The 15,849-nt window shown below is 39.9% G+C and overlaps 1 protein-coding gene across 13 annotated transcripts in view; it reads right to left on the bottom strand.

Annotated features, from left to right (window-relative positions):
* PRRC2C (proline rich coiled-coil 2C) overlaps nucleotides 1–15,849 on the bottom strand; it is a 102,799-nt gene continuing 86,950 nt past the window's right edge. For 6 of the 13 annotated variants that reach the window (XM_014605166.3, XM_014605171.3, XM_014605170.3 and 3 more), the window contains 7 exons: nucleotides 14,810–14,932; nucleotides 12,648–12,866; nucleotides 9,918–10,021; nucleotides 5,770–5,896; nucleotides 4,891–4,971; nucleotides 4,525–4,761; nucleotides 1–1,854 (listed from right to left, as the gene is read on the bottom strand). In XM_014605166.3, the coding sequence (XP_014460652.1) occupies nucleotides 1,594–1,854; nucleotides 4,525–4,761; nucleotides 4,891–4,971; nucleotides 5,770–5,896; nucleotides 9,918–10,021; nucleotides 12,648–12,866; nucleotides 14,810–14,932 (1,152 nt within the window). In that variant the 3' untranslated portion in view covers nucleotides 1–1,593. Of the gene's footprint in view, nucleotides 1,855–4,524; nucleotides 4,762–4,890; nucleotides 4,972–5,769; nucleotides 5,897–7,974; nucleotides 9,002–9,917; nucleotides 10,022–12,647; nucleotides 12,867–14,809; nucleotides 14,933–15,849 lie in introns of those variants that run through there. The other 7 variants (XM_014605167.3, XM_014605165.3, XM_059728294.1 and 4 more) reach the window with 5 other exon arrangements.

Consider the following 15,849-nt stretch of genomic DNA (forward strand, 5'->3'; position numbering starts at 1 on the left):
TTTATTTAGAGAATACTTTATTAGTTTTTGTAATCAAACCCATGTAAATAAGACCTTACATATTTAATACAGTGCGTTACCCCTGTACAAATGGAAAAAAAAAATTAAGTTTAACATTTCTAGACCAATATGGCTGTTAATTTCTGTACAATGCCAACTCACAGTACAAGTGGGATACTTTTTTCCAAAGTTGACATCACAGCTAAAGTTTCCAAAAATTCAAATTATATATATATTTATATAAAAAGATAACCAAGAGCGATTCACTAGGCATCAATAGCAGCAACAGCCTTTCCAGCCTTCTGCAGTCATCTGAACAAAATTATACACATTAGACTTTCAGTTCACTCTTCCTTCCAAAAAAGGTAATAAAAAAAATCCCAGAAAAAACAAACTAAACAAAACAAAAACAGCAAATTCTGCTACTGATGGGGTACCTGGTGCTTTAAACTTCTCAATCATTGTCTGGGGAAAAACCCCCTCTAGAATAACATTATTAAAAACAGCTCTGGTATAGCACGGTCACTACTACATATCATAAGCAGGTACAGGATATCTTACATTCACAGAAGTATCATACAGTACTGTCCTACAGCTATAATACTAGAGATACAATTAAAAAGGCATTATTTGACTTGATTCTACTTTCCAGCACACAGTGGGCAAGAAGGAGGTGCGATAAAGCTCTGCTATAAGAATGCACCTTTTTAGATAAAGTTCTCTTTAATTTCATAAGGTTTCTCTTTAATCTAGTGGCACAGTTCTAAGTGCTCATTACTCTATACAGACATAAGCTGGAAACTGTTTAAAGATCACGGGCTTCAGATAAAGATAGCTGAACAGAGGTGAACAGAGCTCATCTAACTATTAATGCAATTAGCCTGTAAATCCAAGGGGTGAACAACTAGGGGGTGTGTGCGTGTGTGTGTGGGCACAGAGAATAAATAACCTGTGTGCCAAGGAACACTTATATGCTGTGATCTAAATACAGCATCACACAAAACTGAAGCAGTAGCCACCAAAAACTGCCCTTGAAGGGAAATTTGATAAAACTTCAACATTACAATTGATGGTATTTGTTGGATGCCAATGATAAAGGGTAAGCTATTCCAACTTGCTAATTTTATTACTTCCTGTTTTTTTATTATACAAGAGCAGCCTCTTCAGTCACTAAAAATATAAAAAAAATTAACACATTACTCTGTCCAGCACTTCTGAACTGCATGTTCCAATACACACGGCTTAAAAGTAAATATCCAAAGAACAACAGAGCCTGAACAGAGTAATTCATCTTGCCAGCTAGGAACATGGCTCTTTGGCCACTTACTTTGCTGCTGTGCTTATGCATTTTGGATAACATACAGATGCACATGCCAATATACACATATGTGCATGTGTATACACACATGCACACCTTACCAAAACCAGACTTCATGCTGTTAAGAGAAGCTGCAAGCCCAAGGAGCCTAAAAGCTTTATTGGACATGCAGCCACTTATGTCTGTCAGTGCCAATAGCTTCTACCTTTCTTGTCCTCTGAGCTACAGGGTCATGCTGCTGGTCTTAACCCCCGTTCCCCACAAACACGCAGATTTTAAGATTTTGTTTCTTCTGTCTTAATTGCCTGAGGTTTGATTGGTCCAGTTCTAACAGGTTTGGTTGTTGCAGTAGGTGCAGGGGTGGGTTTCTCTTCCACTTTCTCCTGACAGACCCCAGAGGAGTCCGCCATTGCTTCTGTAGGTTTGCTTCCATTTTCATCCACTTTCTGCACTTTGCCCCCTATTGGTTTGCTCGGTTGTTGCTGCTCGGAGAAGAATCGCTGTGTGGACTGGAGAACCTCTGCTCTTTGCTTTGCCTTTAAAAACAAAACAAAAAACAAAACAAAAACAAAAAAACAAAAACAAGAAAGAATTGGGATAAAACCACTTTTTTCTTGTAGGTTCTCTCTCTCTCTTCTTCTTCTTCTTCTTTTTAAATTGCACGATCAAGTTTACGGGTCTGGCTTTTCCAAAAGGGGAAGATCTTGCTATACTTTTAGTATCTTCTGCAGGTACTCCCATGCCCAACAGTTCTTCTCATTAAAAACAGACTGTTTTGCCTAATCCTGCCATACATTTCTTGTCACTATTTCAGAATTCCTTTCCCCTCCTGGAGGCTAATTCTAAACACAATGACTCAGATCCCATTAATATCTTGATTAAACTCTATGGCCATGTCCAGATGAGCATGGACATTGGGTTCCCTGAGGACAAGCAGCAGCAGCACATCTTGTGCCACTGCTATTTGTCCCTGGGGAATGCCTGTATGACGCACCCTCTGGCATGCAGCAGGTTACTCTGGAAGGGACAGGGGAGGCTGGGGTCAGCAACTATGCCGGCCTCAGCGGCCTTACCTGGGGTCCTGGGGGGCAGGGAAACTACAGACATGCCACTTCTGCAGCTGGGAGCTTGGTTGGCAGCTGGAGTATGGCTCGGGCAGGCCAGGCTCCAGTTTTAGGTGGCATGGATTGCAGCCATGTGTGCTGCCCCACCTTTTTTCATGTGTGTTTTTTTTATCCCAGGATCTTCCGGAGTCAACTCCCCCTCTCCACTGTATGGTAGCAGTGAGGGAAACACCCGAATGTGCTGTGCATGGTACTGCAGATGGGTCCGGGGCACCACATGCTGCATGGCCATGCTCGTCCCTATTATTTTTAAGGCACTTGTAAAACACTGCTTTCCTCAGGTTCAAATACAGTAAAAGTTCTGTTAACCAGCATCTTACAAGCCAGCATGCTCAATTAACCGGCATGCCAGCTTGTAAGATGAAGTGAAACCGGAAGTGCCCACCATGGCACTTCCGGTTTCTCCGAGCCCCCATGGCCCGGGGCAAAGCAGCCTGCACTGCCAAGCCCCCACAGGCCGGAGGCATAACAGGCTGTGTGGGGCCCACCTCCTTGTCTCACGGAGTCCGCAGTGCCCATGGGAGGGGCGGTGATGCGGCAGAAGCGTTGAGTACACCCTTAACATAAGTGTTGAGTACACTACCCTCCTGCCTTGATGACGCTGGGATTCAACATTCTTATACTTGTTGCACAAGCTCCATCAATACTAGCAATAATTTTGCCACTGTATCATCTTGACCTGCTTTGTGCAGGGTTATATAAGAAAAGCAAAAAACATTGGAAGCTGGCCACACTGCAACAGAGGGAATATTTTAGGAACTCAACATACCAATACAGTTATACTGTCCCACTGCAGCTAACGCCTCTATTGTACCCCATCTCCCTGACGGGCATTGGCATGATATTTAGAAGCACCGTCTTCCCAAAGTGGGCATTTTATCCACTTTACAGATATGTAAAGCAGGAATAACACTCAAAAGTCTTAGTTCCTTGTTGCCATCACTAGATAGTGCCTGAGCAGTGATACACTGCTTTCAGCACAGCAATGTGGGAACTTGGAATCCTTCTGCAGACCCAAGGCCAACAGCAGCAGCCCATATAGTTCAAATGTTTTGTTCACAAGTAATAAATTATTTCTGAAGTTATTTGAAACACACAGGAGGAGGTACAGGAAACAAGATTAAACAATTTGTTTGCTGTCTTAAAGGGAAATTTCATGTGTGACAATCCTGATTCAAGGTCACACCAACATGCTGTTCACCCTTGTTTGTTAGGTTTACAGCTAATTTGTAGTCCTAACCGAATTGACAAACAAATATTTAAGTGAAGGAATGAAATTCTGAAACATTTTCCACAAAGCCTAATTGCTTACAAACCAACCAACCTTTTCTACCTTGCTTCTATACCCCAAGGTATTTGACATGGAACAACATATAGTGAGCAAGAGTTCCTTTAACCTAAACTCTAAGGAGCTGGGTAATCAATTAAGCAAAATACTGGCAGATGGGTACAATTTATCACAGTACAAGCTTATGGTGTCCCGACACAGGCTCCCAAAGCCACCACACCCGCCTCAGCTTGAAGGGTCCCAAAGTGCTTTACAAGTTATGTACATACTTCACACTATATACTGTTGGAATAGCAACAACCTTTTGCATGAAATATGTCAGCTGTGTAACAGTTTCTAACAGGACAAGAGAAGTGCTTCTGCTATTTAAAGTTACAGGGAAAACTAGCCAGGAATGAATTTAGAAGCTGGCCAGTATGTTTGGGGCTCAGTGCTACTCTAAAAGTTATGGGGTATCTTCAGTGATCACAGCTATTCAGGATCTTGGGTTTTATCTCATCCAAAAATGCAGTCTCCTAATATTAAAAATCTGAGATTTCTTTAAAGTGATGACCACTGGCCACAAAAAAAAAATCCCCAACGATATTAGAGCTTGCTGTCAGTTACTATATAGTTGCAATTCCTTAAAAAAAAGTGCTACTGGGAGGGGGCGAGGTCTTTGTTTAGACATTAAAATATCTGGTTAAAGATCCAGAGGTATCTTAAGACATGATTCATAGAAATTCTTGCCTTCCTGCCCTGCGAGCTGTCAAGACTGAACTGTTGTTAACAGCATGGCTGTTCAAAATACTAACCTTCACGTTTTGTTCAGCCTTCACCCCAGCCTGGGCCTGAATGCCTCTGACTCCAGAGAGCGATCCACAAGGACCTCTGGCTACATGCTGTAAACGAGGGTGGCTAATAAGGCCTGTGGTCATCTGAGGCGGCATCTGACTAGCCAGTGCCATTGGTGGCCTCTGAACAGGTGCTGGGAAGGTGTTAGTATGTGGGGCTCTTACCAATGGAGGGATCAGGTTAGGCTGAGAGAAAATCTAAGTGGGGGAAAAACAACAAAAGAAGACATTTAGCCATTAGAAAATTGCCAATTAGATTGCATGTTGGCTTCTCAATCGAGGAGTGGAGGAAGAGGAAAATGGTGCCTACTAGAAAGTTATACTAACGTCAAGAGTGTAGCTGGATTTCTCTTTGTGAGAGGCCATGTTTGGATTCCAGAAAAAGAGTTGCTCCAACAACTGAAAACTCTAAATGATATAAAATGGGGGAAAAAAAAAGGTGTTCAACCACTTTTAGCAAGCTGAAAACTAAAGACATCACTAGTAAAATGGGCTTTTTACAGGTACTAGCATAAAATTAACTCATTTATCAATCCAAAAAATCAAATGAATCCTTAAGCCAAATACTTCAAATCTATGCAGACATATCTTATGTTTTTATTTGCAATATCTATTTATCTGGAAGCTCAACCACATCCAGTTATAACCTGGCTGTTTTACCTTTTAAAGATGGTTGTTGGAATTATTCGTGTGTACAATGGATCCTTTTACAAATACATTTCCAAGAAGAGCCTAGGAATCTGTTTGTTGTTGTGGTTTTTTGTTTTTTTTTTTAAAAGTCATCTTAAATATGCACTGGGACCCTTCAGAGACACTGAGCTGTTTGCGTGTCCCCCCCCCCCGTCTTTGCTCCTAAGTTTGTACAGGAATTAGGTGCTTTAAAAGCTGTGTGGGGAAGCCTGCAGAACAAATGCCTGTATTATATCTATGCAAACTAGGACTATTAACTTCTTTGATTTCAGGTGGATAAAAATTACTGAAAATTAAAATGCATGACACACCAGAAAACCTTCATTAACAGTTAATATTTAGACAAAAATTGTGCCTCTCATGAAATCATTTGCTTGATTAAAACATTCTTCACTGAGTTTCAGAACTGTACTTGTAACCCCTCATAAATAACAGGGCCCATGAGCCTTAAAATGTTGTGGGATTAAATTTAGAAAAAGCAGCAAGTTTTCTTCTAGGAAGCCACCAGTTGCCCACCTGGGGTGCGAATTGTGGAGGAAATGGCTGTGTCATTCTCACTGCAGCAGCTGCCGACTGAAACTGCTTCTGGTAGACAATGCTGTTCATTTTATTGGACTGGTTGTTAGGACTTGTAGAACTGGCCCTTGAAAAGAAAGCAACAATTAGAATCAGCACATTGCTACCACCACGTGGATGCTTTTGTCATGATGCCTTTCTAGCTGGAAATCTAACTTAAAAAGAACAGAGTCTTCAGATATTAGAGATGGTACTGTTGGACTGCCAAGGCAAATGAAGCCAGGTTATGGTAATTCCACAGAGAAAGAGTGAAGTTTATACTACTGATGCCCGAGTGAAGAGCATGTAGATCACTCCTGACCCCATCCACTTTTCATTCCTCCTTACTCCTTTTTATTACTTCTCAATCAGCTTGTACACTTCCCAGCACAGGAATCTGTGACAACCACTAAGTCAGTGATCCTCAACCAGGGAGTCCTGAGAGATCCTTTGATGGAATGCTGCAGGAAGTGAGGTGTGAGAAGAGATAAGAAAATAAAGGGCAGACTTCAGCTCTCCCTGCCTTGCCTCCCTGGTTGGCTGCTGCCTGGCCCCCTGCAACAGGGTAAGCACTATAATAAATAAATTCATTTTTGAACTGGGGAGCCACTCAATTTACCAAAGTTATGGAGGAATAACTTGAGTCCAACAAGGGATATCTTGAGTCTAAAAAAAAGGTTGTGAATCAGTGTGCTAAGCACACCACAGGAGTAGTTAACTTGCATAATTATATCTATTTTCATCCCCGTTTCACTTGCTCATGGCTTTCTGGAAGTTGTTTTCAGGATGAAGTTTTCCAGGACCGGTCTTTGCCAAGAATTTCTTCCAGTTTGAGGGTTAGTAAACTTGGCCCAAGACTGTAAAATGTTGGAACATTCTGAATTACCATAGAACCAAAACAGACGATGCCTGAAAGCTGAGTTTTGGCATGCCAAAGCCTGCATTTAGGAATCCTATACAGCCTTGTTCTGGAGGAAATGGGATTCTAATGGCTCTAAGTTTCATGTACTGTGCATGTTGGATGCATTTCTGATAAGGTGCTAATGAACACTGACTTAAAGCAAATGTGTGTGCAGCTAGGCAAAATGCACACAGTTTTGTTAGCTTAAAACCAGTTCATATTTGTAGTTTTCAGTTTGAACTAGGATGAATGCTCACGAATCTCAAGTCTTTTAGTCTAGCTGCACAGAAATTATGGGGGAGAGGCTTTTGAAGCAGCTGAGGGATCTGTTAAAGTGTACAAAAAAATACACATGCTCTTGTGGGCTTTCTAATGTGTCCGGGAGAGGGAATGTCCCGATTGTTCAATTTACACGTTGCCTTTTTTTTGCAACCGAGCAAAACACCAACTCTGGAGACAGAACTTCCTTTTTTTTTTTTTCTTTTCCACCTCCCCACCCCCAACAAAATCTTCTCCCAATGAAAACACAACAACTGTACTAATGGAACACTAAAGTTGTATCATTAAAGGGATGTTCAACTTAATTATAACAAGCTACATCTTCAATGAAAATTGCCAGAGTGGAAGAAACTGCGCAGTTTAGGTAATTTGTACGTTGTACAGTCAGTATAACTGAAGAGGTTTCTAGTTGCTGAAAAGACGTTTTTATTTCTGCTCTTCTGCTAAGTATAGCAATTGCAAATATGTATATATACTTGTAATTAAAAGGACATATTTGAAGGGTATTTATCCCATTAGAAATGGAGATCATCCAGTCAAAGTCAAAAAGTGCCAAAATTAGAGTTATACTTCAAGCCTTCAATGTCCAGCATCTTTTGATAAGCACACACTCCTATAGGCACAGGATAGTACACATTAACTTTCTTTCTAAAATCTGAGGATACATGTGAACTGCTAAACAGTAATAGTTAAGCAAGCGTGAAAGAGTAAACTATTACCAAATACTGAACATGTGTACTTAGTTTGTATTAAAAGTTTCTGGAGATACTGCATTTCAAAAACCATAATGTATCCACAAGGGGGACAGCAAACCTGTGTGAGAATGCAGACTTCAGCATTTTCCAACTGAGTACTTGACCATATATCCATATTTATTTCCATAGTCCTGAAGCAGGCTCAACATACAGTGATCTCAGTGAAAGTTCTGTTTCAAATGCAGTCTTTCACAGAAGTAGATAATTTCACAAAGATACAAGCAATGCATGTACTATAAATCACAACTTTTTATTTTTGAAGAAAAGCAGTTACATTACTTCTTACAGAGATATGAATACGAGGAAAAAGTAGAAATGTTTCCAGAAACTTTCCTCCAAAATTTCCTCTTACTAGGGCCAAATACAACTGATTCTGTACACAAGCACCTAAACACAGTCAGTAAAATGCAGTAGAAATCTAACCTGCACAAATGAAACTAAAAAGGGATTTTGGAAATTATGAAGAAAAACAAAAAAAGGTCAACTATCTGCCTAGCAAATTGATGGCAAGCAATTTAGCAACTTGCTGACATTGAATACACTTTTCAAACTACATTATGCAAGAAATTTGGGATGATTTGAAATCTAAAGCAACCCAAGGAGTTGGATATTAAAAAGGCACTGCAGGATTAACTGGCTTCATTCAGAACCAGGACACAGACATCAAGCCATAAGTTCAGACCCCAAGCCCCAGCATGTAACTGCCACAACACCACTTACATTAGTGTATCTGAACAAAAACATCTATGACTAAGATATGCTTGCTTCCAATACACCACACATGTCAGTATGAAAATACTTTGGATGTGTCCCTCCATTGCATGCATGGTGAAAACTATAGTCAAACAAAACAGTTCATGGAGAAACAGCATAGATTCACAAAATATCAAGTGCAGCTGCAGGTGAAATGTAGTGAACACTGTCCAAAAATGAATCTCAACTATGATTTGTAGTCCTCAAGTGCACTTTATAGTCCACTGAAATCTTCAGAACTTTCTAGCTCTATTTCTGCATCCATTTCTGACTTTAGGGCCTGCAGAAGTCATTGCCTTCTTAGAGTTTCTGAAAACACGCTCTTCTCACTCCAGGTGCAATCTGGCTGGGTTACAACATGACCTATTTAAAGGCCCATTAATTGAAAAAGCAGACTTTGGAAAACCCAAATCTCTGCCTCCTCTGGAGTAATGGTGAGGTGTGGTCTGAAAATGATTGCAATCTTCATCTCCTGGATATCAAAGGAATCCGAAAATTCTACCAACTATTGTGGAAGTCCAAATTGTCACATATCAGATGAAATACTTAAACTGTCTTTAATTTAAGAGCTATGCAAACTAAAGTTCTTTCTCTGATTTCCAGGCACTTCTAATATGCACTGATAGTCAGTATGCTTTGTTCTCTACCCTGTTCTGCCTAATTAAAAGGTTGACCCCCTTCAAGCAATACTGTGGGCACATCAAGAAAAAATATTTTGCATCAGCAACGTTAAATTCAACTTATACGTTTCCCAGGAAAGTTCTACTTAACTCTTTCCTATTACAGCCAAATAGGCCAGCAAATTGTGTATGTATTTATTTCCAAGTTTTAAGAACAGTAATCGCACAATATTTACAAACTAACATTTCAGTGATGTTGCCATAATACTCATTCTTTGAGATGCGACTTGCATGTGCTTTAGTTTATGCACTGCATAGGCAGTTACTATTCTCAGTGAAACTAACAAAGCAACATCTTTGAAGAACTTACTCTAGGCACTACCCTAAGGCAGGCCTTTGCTATCAGCTGTTTTTACATCCATTACTCATTTTTAAGAGTTCCATTCTAATTTCAATTAAAGCATTCAATTTTAAGGTTTTGGAGTCAAGGTTCTTTGGTTTTGGGAGTCATACTTCACTTGGCCTGACTGATAACATATTGGAATGTTTTTTTTATGTTAAGATTGCTAATTAAATGGTGTAATTTAGAAGCACCACTAGCCTCTTAACTCTCATCACTTTCAAAAGAGCTGAAAGAAGTTACCATACAACATGGGCTATCTAGCCCAGTAACCTGACCCTAAAAGCATCAAGTAGTTGAACAAGGACTGGCAACTGGCTACTCATCCATGAACAAACTACAAATACTGCTTCACAATAGACTAATTTAGAGGAAATCTGAGTTTAAAATGGCTTATTTACCGGAATGGACTGGAGGTTGGAGTGGTACTTCTACCAGTAACTGGAGGAGTTCCTGGTTTAACATCAATGCTGCTTCCAAAGGCCTTCAGATCCATTTCTGACATCTGAAGAAGAAAATACAGTTTACAAATGCTATTTTCATAATAATGGCAAAGTTAAATTATATCTATCAACTATCTTGCACTGATAGTTTAACCCAAATATATCCACTGGAAAGAAAAAACAACAGTAAAAAAACCCCAACAAACCAGTACAAGAACTTTCAACACAATGAGATCCTCCTACCCGGGGCACGCATCAAGAGCAATTCCTTCACCACAAGGAACTTTTATTTTTTGCCCTGGGATTTCAAACTTTTAGGATTTCTAGCTTCTTATATAATAAATTAAGTCTAGAATCCCTCCAGGTTTTTGGCCCTCGACTCTTGGCTACAAATGACATTATTTAGCCCTCACAGACTGAAGCCGACCAACACATCTTGAGCTTCAATGTTCCAGTTCAGCTCTAATTTATGCAGACATGAAGAGCTCCACAAAATAATCCAGTTACAGAGAGGTAACTCTAAAAAATAAGGACACGATACAATATCCAATATACTGGAAGCAAGAAGTAACATGTCATTTGGCAGTAGAATATCTAGATTCATAGGGGAACAGTGGATCCCTGTGGTCCAATTGTGGCCCTGCCTCGGAAAACAGTCTGGATCGAGACCACTGCTATCTGAGATGTTGGTGGACATATGATCAGAATAATTTCCATCTTTTATTTACTACTGTGGTTTCTAGACAAAAGATATAAGGTTTTGTAGTATCATAATCATGAACCTCCTAATCCCATATGGATTGCTCTAGGTTTATTTATTCATTTATTTTTTAAGAGGCTGTAGGCCCTATAACATGCCTGTGCAGCGTAAGCCTTGGATATGCTGTTGCCAGGAATGGCCATTTTCAAGAGGTCCAAGCCAAAGCTACAGGACTGTAGCTGAAACAGAAGGCCTCAAAAGCCTGCAGCCAAGTAACTGCAGCATGAACCTTTGTAGATGCAGCAAAAGGCTCAGTCAGCAACGTAAAGGAAGCCATCCATATATTTAACTAGACATAATCAAACAGAACACAAAGACAAGGAAGAACCATAGGTCAAATAGGCTAAATAACATTATATTATAGTTTTATCTTAAAAATCTTACAAGTAGTAATTAATGTAGCCAAATGTACTGAGTGTTATTTTGCTGTGTTTTTGTTAGAACGTTTAGATAAACTGCAAAAAACAAAGCAGCCTTGTCAGACTGTAAACAAAGGTGAAGTAGTAACAGAGCAGCGTGAAACGTGTTGCTCCATTTGCTTTCACAGGGATATAAATCCCAACTAACTAACACCTTCCAGGGTCCACAAGAAATCTAGTTTAATCCTGTTCTACGAGTTTCTAAAACCAGACATCTTTAAATGCTTGAAATAGCTAGACTAGACTTTTACTTTTGAACATCAAAATCTGGACCTATCCGGAGCTCAGCAAACCGACTCAAGTCCCAAATGAAACAGAAGCCTGGACAGCGGACCTATTTCTTTCCTGGATCCAAGGCTACGTAAACACTGCCTTTATTGATGCAAATAAGTCTTTGTTACTGTGTATCCTAATAAAGCTTTCAAGTTGTGACTGGACTGGTCTCACTGGTCAATCTCCTCTCAACCACAATTAAAATTTAGCATAAAAGAGGTTACCTTACAGTTACTGGAGATCTGCAAGACATCTTATACATTTGCATATTGCAGTTGACACAGATGGGAACAAACAAAATTTGAAGGGGATACCTGATCAGTGTCCAGTCCACCTAACGCAGGGGTGGGCAAAATGTGGCCCGCCAGGCCATTCTATCCGGCCTGCGGGGCCCCTAAAAAATTCAGAAAATGAATATTTAGCTGCCCCCTGGCTGCCTGTCATGTGGTCCTCAATGGCTTGCCAAAACTCAGTAAGCGGCCCTCCGCCTGAAATAATTGCCCACCCCTGCTCTAACAGCAGGTAAGCATGAAATAGATGTTGAATCCAAAAGATAACACAGGCATCTCATGTGCCCAAGCTTGAAGATTTTTCTGGCAAGCATCACTAGAGCATACACAAGCTCACTGGGCTCCTTGTGCTTTGCAGCAAAGGTCACAAGGGTGGAGCGCACCTATCACACCTCAGTCTCCTCTAAACCATGGAACTCTAAACATGCAGGACTTTGAAGAAGACTGGTTGTGGAATGTGCAGCAGGGCACCAAATTTCAAAGAATTTCATTTACTGGATGTCTCTTTGGGACTAAGATGCAAATAGGGGATATTATGAAAAAGGTCCCTGAAAAGGGATGGTAAAAGAGTGTTGGGAGGCAGGCACCGAGAGGAGCAGGATGGTACCTCCAGGTGTGATCTTGTGTCCAAGACCCATTTGCCCTTGTTAATACATCCCATTTGTATCTAAAGTGGGCCGGGAAGCTCTCAAAGGAAAGGAAATAAATCAGCTGAGTTGTTCAGATTTCTCAAGAGTCTTGTCAGAAGAGTGGAGGTGAATCACTGTCCTTTCCCCTATTTGCTACTTTCCTTCCTTGTCATACCATGTGTAAAGCTACATTCTAAAATTATTAGGACAAGGACTTTAGTTCCAAAAAACCCTTGCAGCAAGCTCACCACTTCTGGATACTATGAAAGTAGCGTATATTAGTCATTTTCACTGTTGCACAAATTTAAATAATTTACCTTTCCAGTAGCAGCAATCATGCTGTGCTGAGTTCCTGCAGGGATTAATCCTCTGAAAGGCTGGCTTACTTGTGCAGGCCTACTAAGATTTTGAGCCGGAGCCTGGGGTGGTGTGTGCTGCAGTGGAGGCTGTAGTGACTGTGGTAAAGCAATTAGAGGCTGCCCTGTGGATCCAAAGTTCGGCAAAGAAAGCTGTGATCCTGGTAAAGGTACAGTTACCTGGGGGAAAAATATGAAAATATCAGTAACATTCATACAAGTTTCATTATTTTAAGACGATACTTATCCTGACTAAGGAATAAAGCTATTGACAATACCCACAGAAATACAGCTAAATTGGTCTCAGAATTCATTACATAGACGGATTTCATAACTAATTAGTTGAAATATTTGGGTATTTGCATTTCAGGAAACGGTTAAAAAGCATCAAGCTGTACATTGGGTAATAACTGTACTATCATTTAAACAACCTCCCAAAGGGACAAAAAAGTCAAATAATTCAACCCAGTAAAAAAGATCATTTTAATCCTAAAAAAAAAAAATACAAAATGATAATTCAGTCAAAATATTCAAACAATCAAAATGGCTTCCAGGTAAAGCTAGATTTTATTCTTCTTCAAAAAGCTCAAGGCAACGAATTTTTAGAATGAAAAGACTAGACTGTCTATTGATGTCATGTCACCTATGACATACTTTTTATTAACAGGGATTAATAACCAGTTGCACAAACAGCTATTTAAAAGCAGTAAGTATCTGAAAAGGGTAGAAAAGTCAACTATTATAATGCTTACATTTTATGGTCTATTCCCCAATTAATACGGGCATGAAAAATTGCCATATTGTGTTCTGAGGACCTCAAAGAATTCATAGATTGTAGAGTCGGAAGAGACCACAATGGATCATCGTGTCCGACCCCCTGCCCCTGGCAGGAAAGAGGACCGAGGTCAGATGATCCCAGCCAGGTGACTATCTAGCCTCCTCTTGAAGACCTCCAAGCTAGGTGATAGCACCACCTCTCTTGGAAGCCCATTCCAGATCCTGGCCACCCTTACTGTGAAAAATTTCTTCCTAATATCTAACCTAATCCCCTCAACTAGTTTACACCCATTATTCTTTTTTAATCTTAAATTGCTGTAATCATGTAATATTCTCTGTAATGATGTATATTTTGTATGTATGAATGATATAATATTCTCTGTAATCCAGTGTTACACTTAAAGAAATGATTTGCTCCAAGCAGCAGAGCACTGATCACATCAGACCTAAACTCCTTTACCAGTAGTATGCAAATAAGTTGCAAAGAAAATAATTCAATACCAAGATTTTCCATTTGGAGAAGGTATTCACTTTTGCTTCTCTACCCTATTCTGCATTTTGCACTATTTCAATAGGATTTAAAATATGCCATTTTACTAGTGCCCCTCATGCATACTGTTTGACAGCTTTAACATTCAGTCAAACTAATTCAATAAAAATGTTAAAATATCAAAATGTAACATTTTAAAAACATGAATCAGTATTTAATTTGCAAACATACTAGCTTACTTGCAAAAAGCAAACCAGTTATAATTAAAAAATAAATCCTATCAATTTAGGTCACTGACATTTTATATAAACATTCAAATCTGGGAATGTCCGAGGATCACTGGATTAACCAGATAGACTATGTTTGCTGACAACTGCTGGCACATTCCAAGTCTTTACACACTGGAGTGCACACTTCTCTCTCCACAACTATAACCAGTCTGAAGTTTCAGCAAATCAATGAGATGTGTCATTGGTAAGTAGGATGTTTTGACATGTAATGCATGCCCACATTGAAGACAAAAGGTACTCCTCTTCCCCAGGAATTACTGCTATTTCTCCTATTGCCATTCAGAGCTTTAACTGCGTAGGAAACCTTCTCTACCACAGTTCCAAGCAATTAAGATTAAAAATAAACTATATTTGAACTCATACCTATCGTTAAGTCTTGCTAATTTTCAGTTAAGGACATGATCTTAGAACTATTTAACTGAAAAAAAAAAATCAGCGAGACTTAATAATAGGTCAATTTTATTCAACAAAGAAATGTTTTTAACTGCCCCAAGAAAAATAGCTCATAACACCAGTTATAAACAATAGCATGCTTGTAGTAAGAAAATACAATTTAGGAAATTTACCATGCCATAGTTTACCTGCTGGAGAGCATTAGGAGACTGAGCGGTATTATAGAAATTGCTCTGACCAGGCTGTTGAACTTGTCCAGAATATAGATTTGAAGCCTGGGTGAGAGTAGCTCGGGCCTAAGAAGAGAGAAATTGACAAACACATCACTAAAATAATAATTAAGAAAAATGATTAAAAAAATGGCATATTATTCTGGCTTTTAAGTCAGCTTGCTTAAGTTGTTACATCATAAAAAGATTGAAAAACTAAGAATTTCAAATTTGTGAAGTTTCTACTTCCACTTAAAATCCAAAAGCAGAATATTCCTGCATACTGAATACAATAAGAATTAACAAAATACCACACACACAATTAGAGGCACATCTGACTGTGGAGACCAGTTACAATGGCAGACACAATGATGCTCTGAAAAAGATGCTATGAAGGAACCACTAAAAGTCCCTGTTATCTTGTATCAATGTCACATAACTACTATGGAGGTGGGCCTAACAAACTAAAGGTAAAAACTGGTTTTATGAAGGCCTTCAGTTTCACGCATACAATTTCAGAAAGGCTATCTGGGATCTGCCGATGTTCCCATACTAGTTAGAGGCCAGGACCCAGGAAACGATAGGCCAGTTAGTCTTACCTCGATCCTGGGTAAGCTTTTTGAGAGAATTATCCTGGTGCATGTCTACGAGGGGTCAGCGAGGGAGGTTATACTTAGGGGCAACCAGCATGGGTTCATTAGAGGCAGGTCCTGTCAGACCAACCTGGTGGCCTTCTATGACCAGGTCACAAAATTCTTAGACGCAGGGGTAGCAGTGGATGTAGTCTTTCTGGATTTCAGGAAGGCCTTCGACACTCTCTCTCACCCCATTCTCATTAAAAAACGAGGGGACTGTGGTGTTGACACCTACACAGTCAAATGGGTCACTAACTGCCTGGAGGGCCGCACCCAGAGAGCGGTGGTGGATGGGTCATTTTCGACCTGGAGGGATGTGGGCAGTGGGGTTCCCCAGGGCTCGGTCCTAAGACCTGCGCTGTTCAACAT

This window comes from Alligator mississippiensis, chromosome 5 (assembly GCF_030867095.1).
Source record: "Alligator mississippiensis isolate rAllMis1 chromosome 5, rAllMis1, whole genome shotgun sequence".
In the NCBI taxonomy this organism is placed as follows: domain Eukaryota; kingdom Metazoa; phylum Chordata; order Crocodylia; family Alligatoridae; genus Alligator; species Alligator mississippiensis.